At 25.6% G+C, this 16333-nt stretch overlaps 2 protein-coding genes across 2 annotated transcripts in view; both read right to left on the bottom strand.

Annotated features, from left to right (window-relative positions):
• Phum_PHUM105570 (uncharacterized protein) overlaps positions 1 to 560 on the bottom strand; it is a gene marked incomplete at both ends in the record, with an annotated part of 1361 nt that extends 801 nt beyond the window's left edge. The window contains 3 exons of the mRNA XM_002423993.1: positions 143 to 286; positions 356 to 464; positions 552 to 560. Of these exons, the coding sequence (XP_002424038.1) occupies positions 143 to 286; positions 356 to 464; positions 552 to 560 (262 nt within the window). The remainder of the gene's footprint in view (positions 1 to 142; positions 287 to 355; positions 465 to 551) is intronic.
• Positions 561 to 3919: 3359 nt separating this feature from the next.
• Positions 3920 to 7948, bottom strand: Phum_PHUM105680 (uncharacterized protein; the record flags this gene model as incomplete). Its single annotated transcript, XM_002423994.1, has 8 exons — positions 3920 to 4211; positions 4299 to 4458; positions 4564 to 4786; positions 4985 to 5152; positions 5234 to 5374; positions 5454 to 5623; positions 5709 to 5872; positions 5955 to 7948. The coding sequence occupies 8 exons, from the start codon at positions 7946 to 7948 to the stop codon at positions 3920 to 3922; spliced, it is 3312 nt and encodes a 1103-aa protein (XP_002424039.1).
• Positions 7949 to 16333: the final 8385 nt, after the last annotated feature.

Genomic DNA, 16333 nt, shown 5'->3' on the forward strand with positions numbered 1-16333 from the left:
AAATTTATCATCATTGATATATATATATAATTTATGTAAATAAAATGATTTATTAATAAATTAAATTTTTTTTTTTTTTTTTTTTTTTAGGTTTCCGTTAGGTTTTCTCGTCTCCCCGTGGATCCCATTAATTGTGGTAAACCTGGAACCAAATTAAAATAATGTGGAAGAGATTGGGTAAATTGTCCAGCAAATTCTGTACCGTTTGGTAATGGTTGCATTAGTATGGAAAAACCTCCTAGAAACATGGTTGGACTTTTAAAAGCGGAAGTAGTTGATATACCATCTAATGAAAAAAAAAAAAAACCGTTAAAATTAAAGGTAAGAAAAGGATTTAATAAATTTTTAAACTTACCTTGTACGGCCGTTGACAAAAAATCACCGATTCCACCACCATTTGGTATTATTTGTAATTTTTTATTTCTTAAATAAATTGATTTCATTGGTACGAAACCACCTGATACCTGTTTATAAACAAACAAATATTTCTTTTCATTTGTTTAAATAAAAAAAAAAAAAAAATAATAATAATAATAATAAAGAAAACTTACAGAATCCATTTTATTTTTTTCAATAAACGGAAAACAATCCATACCTTTTTGTTGTAGAGTAAAAAAACAAATAAAAAAAATTATAATTAAATTCCAATTCATTTTTTTTCTTTTAAATAAAATAATTTAAATTTAAACAAATTAAATTATAATAATAATAATAAATATTCAAACATTTCTTCCATTTTATTCTTATTTATTTATATAATTATCACCACCCTCATTTCATTATTATTATTATTATTATTATTATTTTAAGGTTTAAAAACAGGTTTTTAATAAATTTAATGCGGGTATTTCCCCTCCCCCTCCCCTCGTCTCCTCCCACGGGGGGATTAATTAAAGGAAGTAATAATGATATTAATTTAAAAAAAAAAAAAAAAAAAAACAAGTTTTCATATCTCTAACCTCCTTTTTTTTATGTTTGCAAATTATTTTTCTTCTTGTGTATTTTCTTATCGACAAATCCAAAAGAGGTTTCCCTCGAGTGATTTACTTTAAAATTTTTTTAAAACCCACATAATATTATCATATCAATTTTTTTTATTGATAACCTCTTGTTTATAATCCTTCTGGATGGGTAATAAACTGTTATTAATAATCCTTCTGGATAGGTAACAAACTGTTGTTTATAATCCTCCTGGATAAATAACAAACTGGATTTTTAATTAATCATTATAGAAAAAAGAGTAGTAGTAATAATAATAATAATAATAATAATAATTAATAAATCACATTGAAAACTATTATGCGCATTTATTTTTTAACAATTAATTTTACTTTAAGTTCAATATATTATCATTTATATATATATATATATATATATATTTATATATATATATAAGATACATATTTTGAAATTTAAAACATTTTTTTACTTTTTTCTTCTTTTTTTCTTTCTGTACAATTCAAATAATGTACACGATGATAATGATAATGTTTATTTATCATCATAATATTTTAAATATTTTTCAAAAAACTAATAACTCCATCTTAATTTAAAAAATAAAATAAAATAAAATAATAATAATAAAATAATAATTACATATTTCAACATAATATTAATAATAATAATAATAATAATAATAATAATAATAAAAGACGAAAAATCATTAATAATAATAATAATAATAATAAAACATGATATTCGCGAGCGTGAACGACGAATGAAAAAATTTTTTTTATTTTTTTCTTTACGTATTTTAATAAAATATTATTATTATTATTATTATTATTATTATTATTATTATTATCTCGGATTGAATGAATTCGTTATTACAAATTTTTTCATTTTATTAAAACTATTATGAATTGGACGTAATTAAAAAAAAAAAAAAAAAGAAAAAAGAAAGTAAAATAAATAAATAATTTAAATTTTCTTACATAAATTACATAAAGATATTATTATTATTATTTTTGTTGTTGTAGTAGTGGTGGTGGTGGTGGTGTTGATGTTTTCTACATTTGATTACAAATTTAAACAAAAAAAAAAAAAAATTAAATATATTTTATTCATTTACAATTCGTCGATGATTCAAACCATTTAAATTCGATTACATTTAAAAAACTCATTAAATCAAGTAAAAACATCATCATTATTATTATTATTTCAATAATTTTACCACCATTTTCTTAAATAAATAAATCGATAGTACACAGAAAAAATTAATAATAATAATAATAATAATAATAAACAAAAAAAAATAATAATAATAATAATCCATCACCATTATTATAGGCATTTTCCCCTCTATCTCTCTCTCTCTCTCTCTCACACCCACGCACTCACGCACGCACATCAGCCATTTTGTAAACACAATCAAATAAAAAGATTTTCCTTATTTAAATTTCATTTTATATACTATTATTAAAATTAACATTATTATCAACAACAGAGATTTATAAATATTGCAATCAATCAATCATTAATTAATTAATTTTTTATTCTTTTTTAATCATCGGAACTAATGATAATAATAATAATAATAATAATAATAATAATAATAAAAGCATCAGAAAAAAAAATAAACAATAAGAAATAAAAAAAGTTAATAATTATGATTAAAAAATTAAAACAAACAAAATTTTTTAACATTTGATCGATTATAAAAAAAAAAAAAACTAAATAAATAAATATTATTATTATTATTATTATTTAATAAATTTAAAATGCATTCGTTGTAATATGAATTGTAGATAATAAATAAATAAATAATAATAATAATAATAATAGTAACAAACATGAAAGAAAAAAAAAAAAATAATAACAACAACGTTAAATTAAAAATCACGGGAAAAAAAAATTTGAATTTTATGTTTATTTATTTTATTTAAATTAAATGACGGACCCCCCACGCTCCCCGTCAACCTCCCCCCCCCTCATCAATCATTTCGCCTTTTGTTTTAATAAATTTAAACATATTCACCGAGTAAATTTCAAAAAAAAAAAAAAAAAAGTTTTCTTTTTTAATAAATGCATAAATGATTTTAATAACGCACACGCACACACACACACACTTTTCCTTTTTTTTTCCTTTTTTCCTTTAAATTATAAATAATAATAATAATAATAAAATAAATATTTTTATTTTTTGTATACATTAATATAAAATAATAATAATAATAATAATAATAAATGGCTCGTAACATTCGTCTTTAACGCATAAAATAAAAAATTATTCCAATTCATAATTTATTTATTTATTTATTGATTCAAATTTTTTTTTTAAATAAAATTTTTAGCAACCTTTGATATTTTTAATTATAGAAAAAATCCCCTTTTAACTTTTATTATTATTATTATTATTATTGCTTCGATAAAATTTTTTCTTTTTTTTTTTTTTTTGATAATGATTTTTTTATTACACACTATGTTAATCAATTTTTACCTCACCGTTTATAAATAATTAATTAATTAATTAATTAATTTTATTTATTTATTTATTTAAATGAGAGCTTTTAATTATTTATCTGTTTATTTAAATATCAATTCGAAACAATTCAAAAAAAAAAAAAAAAAAAATTATTCGAAATGAATGAAAATTTTTAAAATAATTAAAGCTCTGGGTTATTATCTCTCTCTCTCTCTCTCTCTCTCTCTTAATTATTTAAATGAATAATAATAATAATTAACTTTTAGATTTTTTTCACGTAAATTATTATTTTAATAAAACATATTTGCCCAGTTTTTTTTTTTTTTTTTGTTTCTCACAAGTTAAGAAATTGCACCTTTACAATCTTAATAATAATAATAATAATAATAATATAGGCAACAACTAAAATTTTCTCTCTGATTTTAGTTTTTTTTTTTTTTTTTTTACAATTAATTCCACTTTTGACAACTTCTTTAAACCTTGACAAATTTTTTTTTAAGTTACAAAATCCTCGTTTTTACTATTTGTACTATACAATGGGGGGGATGATCCCCTTCCTCTTCCTTCGTATTCTGTTCCTTCTCTTCTATCCTCGCTTTCCGAACCGGAATCCCTTTTATCGAGCATGTTTCTGAGTTCGATGAGTTGTTCGTTTTCGTACAATCTTTTGACTCCCCTGGGAAGTCCTCGGCAAGATTGAAGATTTAACGATTCCAAATTACTGCATTTACTTAACAATGCTTTAACGGGCTCCAAAGTCACAGACGATCCGCATAAATTCATCACTCTGAAATAATTTAATTTTTAAACCGAATAAAATTAAAATTAAAATTTTTTAACCGAAAAATTTTATTTTATAAATTCTAGGACGTACCTGAGAGGAGACTCCGAACCCTTTTCCGCAAACGCCATAACAGCTGCATTCAAATCATCGGTGACTGTCGTCCATGCCAAGTCAACTTCGACCAAACTGTGACACCATTTTTGCGCAATGAGTTCAAGGCCGGATCCGCATTGACGAGTGACATAGCAACCTGATTAAACAAAAAAAAAAAAAAAAAAATTATGGTATATTATTATTATTATTATTATTATTATTTTTGATAAAAATTAAATTTCGTACTGAAAATTATATTAACCTGATAAAAACAAATGTTGAATATCCCAAGCAGGAACTCGTACCAAACTCGAATCCGTTATACGCGTACAACCTCTTACGTCCAAGAGTTTGAGTTTGTGAGAAGTTTTGAGTATTCTTTCCAAGCAGTTATCATCCATGACGGAAGTGATACGAAGACTTTCAGTTCCTTGATGACCTGCTATGCTCAATTCTTCCAAATTGGTGAAACCTGGTGATGCCACCTGAAAATTTCATCAAATAAGTTGAACTTCTCATGCATGTCCTTGATAAAAATGAAGATTCGGTGATTTGGGGTAAGTACATTGTTTGTTCTTGTTTTTTTTTTTTTTTTTAATTAAAAAGAAAAGTAAAATAAAGTTCGTAAAAGTTGAAGAGATTATCGGCACAAAACATGTAGGAAGTAGGAACTGATTTCATACCTGCTTTTCTAAAGGTACGTTTGCCAAAGTGATGCAACTATTCGTGATTCTTAAAACTTTTAATTGTTGACAACCTTCCTGAAGATGTTCAATGTTAAGAGCAAATTCCGTGTGAGAAACTCTTCTTATATTCGATAGATCAAGCACTTGAAGATTGGGACAATGAGTCTGAAATAAATTTAACGTTATTTCACCCTTCTTTGTGTAAATAATTAAAAAAAAAAAAAGACTTTTTGTCTTTTTACTTACTGCTAAACTGCTAATTATTTGCGGAAGGCATGTGAGGGTGTTGTGAGCCAAAATAAGTTGCGTTAATCTTTCTCCCATACTCTGAGTTAAAAACGTGATTGATTTTTGAGACACCGCACTATTTGCACTTTTTGACTCGGGCTGTAAAATAAATTAGTCACAATAACTATTATTATTTTTAATTAAAAATATTCCATACCGATGTAGGAATGTTACTTACACTAACGTCTGATAAATCTAATTTGCTAAGTCTCGGACAGTCTTGCAAAAGGGATTTTAAATGTTCGTAATGCAAACCCTGCCAACCCCCTAATCCGATGCTTTCAATATCGGTGCAATGTGTTCCAATCAGACTCAGTACCATTGTTATATTTGAAAATTTCCATCCACCTATTCAAATAATGCAACAAAACGCTTTTTAGTTCATTTAAAAATAAAATATTAAATTTTTTTTTTTTAAACAAGGGAAACTTACTTAAATTTAATTCGCGTATATTTTCTAAACGATTTTCCAACAACCACCTAAAATATCTATCTATTTTACATTTTTGCTTTATATACGGACTAGATAGGTCGATATTTTGCCACAACTCTGGCTGATTAGCAACAGTGTTCCAAGATTTACAAACAAAAGATAACCTGTAATACAATTATTATTATTATTTTAATTATAGATGGTTGAATCGTGATAGTCACCTATAACAAAAAAAAAAAAATTTACCTAACAAGTGAAGGCACACATCCTTGATCCTCAACAACGTAGTGAAATATTTTTTGTAATATATTTGGGGGTAATTTATTTCCCCATTCAGTCTGTTCTTCAGCTTCGGATTCTTTAGAGTGATTTGAAAATCTGACCACTTTTTTACACCTCTTTGATTTACCGTCTTCCTCGTCATCCGAACAAAATTGCCTTTTGCTCCTTCGCTTTTTCTGAGGTTTCACTCGTTGAAAAGCAGAGGCCACTTTGATTTTTAACTTGATTCCAGTTTCTTCTGGAGACATTAAACTTTGGTAAATAGTAACTCTTTTCCTGTTCCTTCTTTTCGTATTGGGTAAATTTGAATTGTTGTCAGATTTTTTTCGCCGTCTCTTCGATTTACTAAAAAATTCTTCACCGAATGAAACTCTATCCATTTGTGATATATTTTGAGCATCGACATTCAGTTTATTTGTTTCTACTTCAGGTACATTCAAAAATTCAGTCTTAACACTACAGGCTTCATTTATTCTCGGCAAAGTTTTTAAATCACTTCCTTCTTTTTCTATTCCAGAGGAACTAGTTAGGTAAAATTCACAGTCACTCTTATCGGATAACGTCCGCTTAACAGATTTTTTACTGTTTAAAGAATCATCTACGCGCTTTTCGGCAGAAAACGGAATTGAAAATTGCCTAATTATTTCTTTGACAGACGAACCATCGGATTTCGTAGAACCAGTTAAATTCAAGTCTAATTTTTCATCTGACTTTTTAGGAGAGCACATTGATTCTTCAATCAATTTTGACGTTTCTGGCGAGTCAATCATAGATTCTGGATTTTCAATTTTAGGCTTGGTTTGATGTAAATTTGACGAAGGACTTTTGGCCTCTATTTTTTTCAAGCTACATGGTGGGTTGTGGTAAGTTTCTGAGCCCTGAACAGGCCCATTTATTTTATGACTAGGACTATTGGAAGTCAAAAGATTGTTGCTGCTGCCCATCGGGCTATAGCTTTCTTCTACTCTGAGTGGTGTTCTTCCTAAAGGGCTGCCTTCTTCTATTCTTAATGGAGTTTTTATGTTAGTTAAAGGACTTGTACTATCTTCAACCCTAAGAGGAGTATGACCGCTACCCATAGGGCTAATACTTTCATCACTTCTAATGGGTGTTCTATTACTCGATAAAGGACTTGCACTTTCGTAACTGGTTGCTGGAGTACGAACACTAGTTTCAACACTTGCACTGGGGCTTAACCTAGTCATAAAATTATTTTGAATAAAGTGTTCCGATGAATTTGAACCACAGCTAATTTTATCATGAGTACTGCCAAATAAAGCAGAGTTTCCATTTTTATCAATTGAACTTTGAAAACTATGACTCAATCGATTCTGAGAATGAAAATTTATGTTATTTATGGAATCACAAACTATACCATTCCATGCGACATTTTCATATTCACTGCATTTAACTATCATATCACTAGACTCCAGTTTATTATAATTGCCTAAAAAGTCTTGGGTAACTTTTTCCGAATTATTTCCGCACATTCCACCGAAAAGAGTGCTTGGAAGAAGATTTGAGTTATCTGTAACAGTCCTGCAATCTATATTGACACTTTTATTGGGCACAGATGCAGATGCATATGGATTTAGAGTATTGCTTGATAAAGGAATATTTTTAACCAAATTATCCAGCAAAATATTAGAATTCTCTATTACACTTGATGGCATGTCTAATTGTGAAACTGATAAAGGTAAATTAAACCCAGTTCTGGTATGGTTTAATAAAAGCCCCGAGGGCTGATTGCATCCATAACCATGAGACCACATATTATCATGAGAAGTGCTGCCAATCTGAGCAGAAGGTACGGAAAAATTTTTGGCAGTACTATTGTGATCTATCATTCCTGTAGGACTTATTAAAAAATCCCTTAAAGATTCATTTTCAGTAACATTTCCAATTTGTGCAAATAGCTCTGCATGATGATCAAATACTTCTCCATTTTTTTCATCCATTTTAAATAAATGCTACTGACTTCAAGTCATATTGTAAGAATTTTCACAACTTTATCCTACATTTTATTACACTATAACTTGAAATTATTATTGATTTTTTAAATTTTTAACAAATTTTTATGTGAAGTCCATGTTCTTTGTTGTAACTTCATCTTCAAGGATTTTCTATTTTTTTTTAGGTACCCAATCCAATTTATTAATCTGAAAAAAAAAAAAAAGTTTTTGAAAAAATCAAGAGTAAAATATTAATTTAAAAAAAAAAAAAAAATTCTCAAGCAACAATGAAAGTATGTTCTTTTTCTATTCAATTATATTACATCAATAATGAAAACATTATCTTGAGAAAACTGAAAAGGCTACCCGGGGGAGGGGGGTGGTGGAATTTTTTTGTGGCAAAATTTATTGAAATTTAATTTGTTTGATAACATTGTAAAAATTCAAAAATTTTATACAGTCGGCAATGAAATAATAGTTATGACAACAAGGAACAAAATGCACAACAAAAACGAATTTGACCTACTTTACCTTCAAATGTAGGAACGCGGGAGGAAATCCAGCCAATAGGAGAAAACATACATCATGTTGGTAATCACATTCATCCGTCAAAATAGGCTGTTTACAAACATGACAGTTAGTTGGCTAAACTGCTCTAAAAACTTCCATAACTCTTTTTTTTTTCACAATTAAAAAAATTTCATAATTCAATATCCGAAAAAAAGAGAAAACGTTTACTCGATAACCATAGATAAAAAATACATTTAAAATATTTTAATTGCGCACGAATGAAAGTTGATTGTAGACGCTAGCACAGCTGTGTTCGATTTTTGAACTTACTTGTCGCGCCTACTTATAGAAAATCCTATTTTTTTTAAACAAATACGATTAATTTTTTATAACTTCAACGATTTACAATTAATACAATAATTAAATAAATTATTTAAAAAAAAAGAAAAATTAAATATAGTTCTTAAATTAATAAAAATCTATAATTTTTTTAACACCCAGCGACCGTGCCACTGACCTTCGACCAACAGGAAGCGAAACTGGTTCTTTTTTTTATCAATAGAGGGAGCCAAAGACAATGGAAAAACCTTTGATAGTGGCGCATTTAATATCCGGTTTTGGCGGTCGGTTAAAATTATTTTTTTTTTAAATTATGTTTTCCAAGTCGAAAACTATCGAATTTTTAACGTATTTTTTCCAATTAGAATACTCGACGTTTACAAAATATTATTAGAAATCATTTATTAAGTGAGTTTTATGTATATTACTCCGCTTTTTAACAGATCACCAGAAAATTACTTAAACGCTATTATAAGTGGTTCGTTTTGTGGATTGAATTTTTAAACGTATTCAAAATACCTTTGAAATTTAAAAAATTGTATATTTATTTGAGTTTAAATAATTTATTTCGGTATTAGTTTTAAAGATTTATCAAATTTTTATTGAATTTTCAAAAGTGTGTTAAATTTTTTATACATGATTGATAGATTTTCGTTATGAAATAACTGTTGCTAATAGGGAGGGTATTCATAAAGCTTCTCCTTTTGAAAATCATAGTAATAATAATAATTTTAATAAAAAAAAAAAAAGAAATTTTTAACAAAGGAAAAGCTCAAAGGAACATTTATTTAAACAGGTTAAATCTGATTATGCACAGAACAAACAGCGTTTAATAATGACGTACTAAAGAGAAATTCAGTCGTGCATGTTCCGTTATCGTGGTACAACATGTTGCTGTTTTAATTTCGTGTAAGCCAACCATAAATTTTTACTTTTTTTTTAAATCCAGTTTTTGAAAACCAAATTAATATTTAAACGATTTAAAATCATATAATTTTATTTCCTTTTTTTTTTTTTTTTTAAATAACTGCTCATTAAAAAAACGGTTAAAACTTTCATCGATTAATTTTCTTTTTTTTTTTTTTTTTTTTACATAAAGTTGTAAAGTAAAATAAAATTTATTATTTAATCATTATAATTTTAAATTACATTCATAAAAAATATTTAATGTAAGGTCTTTTATTATTATTATTATTTTTAAGTAAATATTAAATTTTTTTTTTTTTTTGTTTTATGATTCGAAATGTATACTTTTTAAATGTTTTTACCATTCAATTAACTATTTTTTGCGAAAAAAAATTTTAAATTATGGTTTATTAATCATAGGATAATTTTACAAATTAGAATGATGGAAAACAAATTTGTTAATATATATTTTTATTAAGTAAAATTTTAATTAATAATTTAAGGTATTATAGGTATTTTTCTGGAAAAAGTTTATAAATATTTGATATTTAAGAAAATATTTAGAATTTTTAAATGTAGAACATATTGCGACTTATTCAAGTCAGTTTATCAATTGTAAAAAAAAAAAAAAAAAATGTACATAATTTTATTAATTTTTTTTTATCGATTTATTTAAATTTTTTCAATTAATTTTTTTTTTTTTATTTAGGTAAATAAGACTGAAAATAAACAGTCGAAGACATGAGCAACTTTTTTTTTCCCCAATATGGAGGGCCCTGTAATGACGTCGGGTTCTAGTCATCGTCTGCGTTCTGCTGTTAGCGCATGCGCTCAACCCACCCATTCATACTTACACTCATCCTACCTGAGTACCACCAACAACAACACTCAGTGTGCATCTCACAATTTCGGTGGTTGCATTAAGGGATACAATAATAATAATAATAATAATAATACTAATTTATTTTATAAAAATGGAAATATCGAATTTTTTAACAAATTAAAACGCAACTCGTGCAATGACAACAAACCAATCTCCTGTGTTAAAAAACGTGAGAAAAAAAACACCGTATTAAATCGTAGTTGTTGTTGGGAAATTAAAAGTCGGAAAAAGAACAAGATAAAAAATTGCAATAATAATGATGATGATGATGATGATGGAAAGGAAAAAGAAGAAGAAGAGTGTTGTTGTTGTTGTTGTTTATCAAAGAGCGATGCCCTCTGCAACATTTATCCAAAACAATTTATGATAAGAAAAATATTTTATTCGATATCGAGTAAAAAATTGCTTAAAGTAAAAAATTCGGTTGATTATTATTATTATTATTATTATTTTGATGAGAGTTTCATAAATGAAATCGTTAAAAACAAAAAAGGAAAGAAACAATTGATAATCGGTATAAAATATAATAATGAAATTAATAAAAACAAATTTTTGAATAAAGTAAACAATAAAAAAACCGGAAACGGAAAATTATCGTGTTATTATTATTATTATTATTATTATTCAACGAATAAATGTAATCGTGTTAAAAAAAGGAAAAAGAAAAACGTTGTTGTTGTTGTTGTGTTTAAAAATTTAAATTTTAAAAATTTTAGTGAAGTGTTTTATAGTGGAGTGAAAGAAAAAAAAAACTTTTTTCTCATATTAATAAATGAAAATAAGAATAATAATATAACAAAATGGCAACCAAAACATGTAGTGACTAGAAGGACGGGATTTACAGTGAGGTAAGATTTATTTTATTTTATTTTATTTATTAATTAATTCATTTTTTATTTAAAATGACTGACTTTAAAAATTTCTATCATTTTTTTTTTTTTTTTTTTTGATAGTATATATTGTTTATCACGAACGTGACAACATGTTTTGTGACCTATCATTAACCGTCATTGAAAATTTATTTTTTGTTATGGATTCACTTTTTAATTAATCAATCAGTCGATCGTGTAATTAGAATAAAAATTTTTAATTTTCGTATGATCTCATCGAAAGAATTTTTTTTTTTAAAAATGAAATTATTTATTTATTTTATAGGTAAAGTTTAAAAAAATTGTTGTTTGTTTTTTAAAAGGTGGCATATTTCCTTTGGCGGTTATGTTTATGTTGTAGACCTTGATTAGAACGAGGTTGATTGAAATTTAAAAAATAAACGTCATTATTAATTCGTTAATTTTTTCTACTCCCACGTTGAGTTTTTTCGGTTTTTTTTTTTTTTTTTACGCACTTATCGATATGTTGTAATAATAATAATTTTAAAGTATATGCGCCATATTTGTGTTAAAGTCATGAGGAAGTTTTTGTTTTTTTTTTTCGGGTTGTTTTTCCAAGGTTGAGTCAATGCAGACCGAGCCTGGTTGGTTTCCTTTAAATTATTATTATTATTATTATTATTCTCTTGTAAGGTATATAAAAAAATTGCAGCAGGCTTTATCGGCTAGTCGTCGAGTTCTGTTGTTTTGTATTTATTTATTTATTTTTATGTTAAAAACGATTGTTTTGTAAAAAAAATAAAAAAAAAAAAAAATTGCAAAATGTTACTACATTCTCCCTCTTAACCGTGTTTATTTGCCCTAAATTAATTCAAGGCTGGAATGTTTTTTGTTTTGTTTTGTTTTGTTGGCATTATTTTATTTTTCAACCAATCAATTTATCCAAAACATTTGGCCCAATTATTTAAAACCCAAGCACAAGGTAATAAATTAAAATATTCAACATTCATATTAATTTGTTTTTTTTTTTTTTTAAGGGGGGGATGGGGGGTGGGTGGGCAATTTGAGGCCAAAGCTTTTTTAAAAATTTAAATTTTATACATTTAAAAAAAAAACAAAAATCACGTCCCCCTTTTTCTTTAATAAAAAAAAAAATTATTCAAATCACGAATTTTTTTTTTCTTTATATGAATCGTTGACGTAATTTACAAAAAACATTTTTTAACTAATAAAAAAATTTTTTTTTTTTTTTTTTTTTTTTAAACGTTTATTTCATTCAAATTTAAAAAAAAAAAAAAAAAAAAAACGAGGTGAATAAAAAAAGCTTCCTTATTTTTTTTTTTTTTTCGTCCCTAGGAAAAAAGCTGGTAATTTATAAATAACTTTAGATCAAGTCCAAAAATATTTTTTGTTGTTGTTGTTGTTTTCAATTTCAATATTCCAACACAAAATGACGATTTAAATAAATAAATGAATAAATAAATAAACAACGCGCCCGGTTATTTTTTAAAAAAAAAAATCGTTTTGCCTTGAATTTATTATTATTATTATTATTATTATATCGACGATGAATTATTTAAGGAAAAAAAAATACATATATTCACGCAAATTTTTGTCGTATCTAGAACCACGACGAATTTGACGACAATAAAAAAAAAATTTTCGGCATAATCAAACAACAACCAATGACGACTGCCCAAACAACAATAGAAGGCAACATTATCAATTTTTTTTGTTGTTGTTTTCATTGTTGTTACGTTCTTATCTATTGTTCTTTCGTTAAAAACTCGATTAGATTGTTTTCCAAGATAAAATTGATGATGGAGTAGTAGGAGTAGGAGGTAGGAGTTGGAGGAGGTAAAAAGTAAAAAAAAAATATTAAAGTTAAAATAACACCGTTGGTGGCTTGTGCTCCTTGTTTGAGCTAAATATAAAAGTGATGTCATGTTTTTTTTTTTTTTTTTTTTTTTTGTAAACACGAATCAGTGTCGGACTGTCTCTCTCTCTCTCTCACTCGGTTAGGGATGTGACTATGGTCTTTGTCTTACACATGTTTTCACATAATAAAATTTTCCATATTTGCATTTTCTTTTTTTTTCTTTTTACGATGAACGACTCGGTTAATATGACTCCAGGTTCAAATAAATAAATTAATGATAAATGATTTATTAATTACGATTTAGAAAAAATATTATTATTATTATTATTATTATTTTCTCACAAACAAACAATCAAACAAAAATTCAATCAAGGTGTGTGAGAGAACGGCATAAATTAATTAATTGGTAGACAAAAAAAAAAGCAATAAATAATGATAATAATGTTTTAATAGGATAATAAAATAGTAATACGCGCGTACATATATATATATTTATTGATTGGTTTTTTTTAAACGGAATTGATCGCTCATAGCCGACGGTTTTCAATTTGTTATTTATTTATTAATTAATAGAAAAAAAAATTAAATTGAGAATCGTAAAAAAAAAATTTTTTTTTGACTTATTGACCCCCCATCTGAGAAATAGTCGAAATAAAAAAAAAATTTTTAAATTGTTTTTATCAGAAAGTTGTCGTGGTTGTAAATGTAAAATTTGACATTTTATTAATTATTATTATTATTATTATTATTATTATTATTATTATTATTATTATTATTATTTTGTTATTGAATCGTTTGAAATGTTTAAATGTTTGCTGTTACATTTGAAATTGTTGGTTTTTAATTAATTAATAATTAAGAAGAGGGGGAGGGGAGGGGGGGAAAGGAAAACACGATGTCAAGAATATAATTTGAACTGTCAACTGTCTTTTATCGCTTTTTGATTTCTGTTTTTTTTTTTTTTTTTTTTTCGTTTGTTTACTGTTTGTTTGTTTGTTTGTTTGTAAATAGCAATTACGTGAGATTTAAAAAAAAAAAAAAAAGAATTTTTTTCCTAATATTTCAATTTTTTTTTTTGTTTATTTTCGTCGTTTTTAACAATAAACGGTTAAAAAAAAATTTCCAGGTTCGAGAAACCAAAAATAAAAATTTCCAGGTTCGAGAAACCAAAAATAAAAATTTCCAGGTTCGAGAACACAAAAAATAAAAATTTCCAGGTTCGAGAACACAAAAAAAAAAAAAAAAAAAAGAAAATGTCGTTTTTAATTAAATTATTTTTAGTGGTTGACATTTAAATAAAAAATTTTATTACTGTTATTATTATTATTATTTAACTTAATAAATTCGATTCGGATTTCGATAGCGGGGGAGGGGAGGGGGGAATCTTACTTTTTAAATATCAAAACATTCAACTATTAAATAAAATTATTTTATTTTTATAAGGTTTTTAACGTTTTTCAGGTTTTGACTCGATTAATTGGTTTAACAAATTTATTATAATGTTGTCGGTTATTGATTTGCCGCCATTTTTAATACGAATGATTTTAATTTTTTTTTTTATTAATTTTTTTTTTTTTTTGTAAGAAGGTTCGCGGATTGATTGAATTTAATTGTTTTTCTTTTTTTTTTGGGGGGGAGGGGAGGATAATATTATATCGATTTCATTTCGATGGATCGATCGATCGAGATGAATAAATACGTATAATTTCAAATGAGAAAAATGTTTTTTTTTTTTTTAAATTTATTTATTTTTTGCGCATGTTTTAACAAATTTTTATTTAAATTAAACGATTCGAACTATATTTGTTTTTAATTTTATTGATTGATTGATTGATTGATTTTTCCACAGAAGGTATATAGTTTTTCCGACGGTAAAAAAATTTCAAAAAAAAAGAAAAATTGCTTACGGATTTTATTTTTTTTAAAAGCATTTATTATTAGATTCAATTTACATTTACTACTACTACTACTACTATTATTATTATTATCGCTACGAAAATTATCACTGCTCCATTTAAAAAAATTACGTAATTATTATTATTATTATTATTATTATTATTATTATTATTATTATTATTATTATCGTGATTTATTCGATAGTAAAATGGGAGTTTAAAAAATCAATATTAATAATGATTTGGAAGGTTAACGAAATAAAAAAAATTAATTTTTATTTATAGTACGAAAATTTTTTTTTTTTTGGGAGAGATCCATTTGTTGCGTAATAATAATAATAATAATAATAATAATAATAATAATAATAATGATGATGATGATGATAGTAATAAATTCACGTTTCGGAAAAAGTAAATTTTTGCCAAGAAAAACTATGTTTGATGAAAAGCTTTTAAAATAATTTTTTTTTTTTTTTTTTGTTCGAGGGGAAAAAGATGAAAGAAATGAGGGGAGGAGTGGGGGTAGAAAAGGGAGGAGGAGGAGTTGGTGTAGAAAAGGGAGAAGGAGAAGAGGGGAAAAGGGGGGAGGAGATTTGTGACAAGTGAAAAATTAATTGTTTAATGACCAACTTTTATTAAATGTTTACACAATAATAATAATAATAATAATAATAATAATAATTGTAGAGGGGGGGGAGGGAAAGTGTTTCATCGAGTTGTGATTAATTAAACCGGAAGTTGAAAAAAACGGTTTCGAAATGTTTTTATTAAACAAAAGTCAAAAAATTTCAAAAATGATTTCATTGATTGTACTGACTACTTCCCGGGTTTTATTTAGGAATTTCCGGTAGGGAAAATTTAAACGGCCATCGTATTATTATTATTATTATTAATACCTGAGACCTCCCTAACAAAAAAAAAAAACGCGTGACGTCATTTAATATCATTTTTAAAAATAAATTTTCTTTGTTTTCGCGACGGTTTGTTTTATTTTATTTTTTGGTCGGTTTTAAAGGAAAAAAGGGGGGAAAACCTTAGCGCCACTTTATAATTTTCCTTTTTTTATCCTTTTTTATCCTTTTTCGGCTTTCCTTTTTTTTTCTTTTCGTTTTATTATTTTAATTGTGGTGGTGCGCCGGTCTCGTATCG

This window comes from Pediculus humanus, genomic scaffold (assembly GCF_000006295.1).
Source record: "Pediculus humanus corporis 1103172107457 genomic scaffold, whole genome shotgun sequence".
Lineage (NCBI taxonomy): Eukaryota > Metazoa > Arthropoda > Insecta > Psocodea > Pediculidae > Pediculus > Pediculus humanus.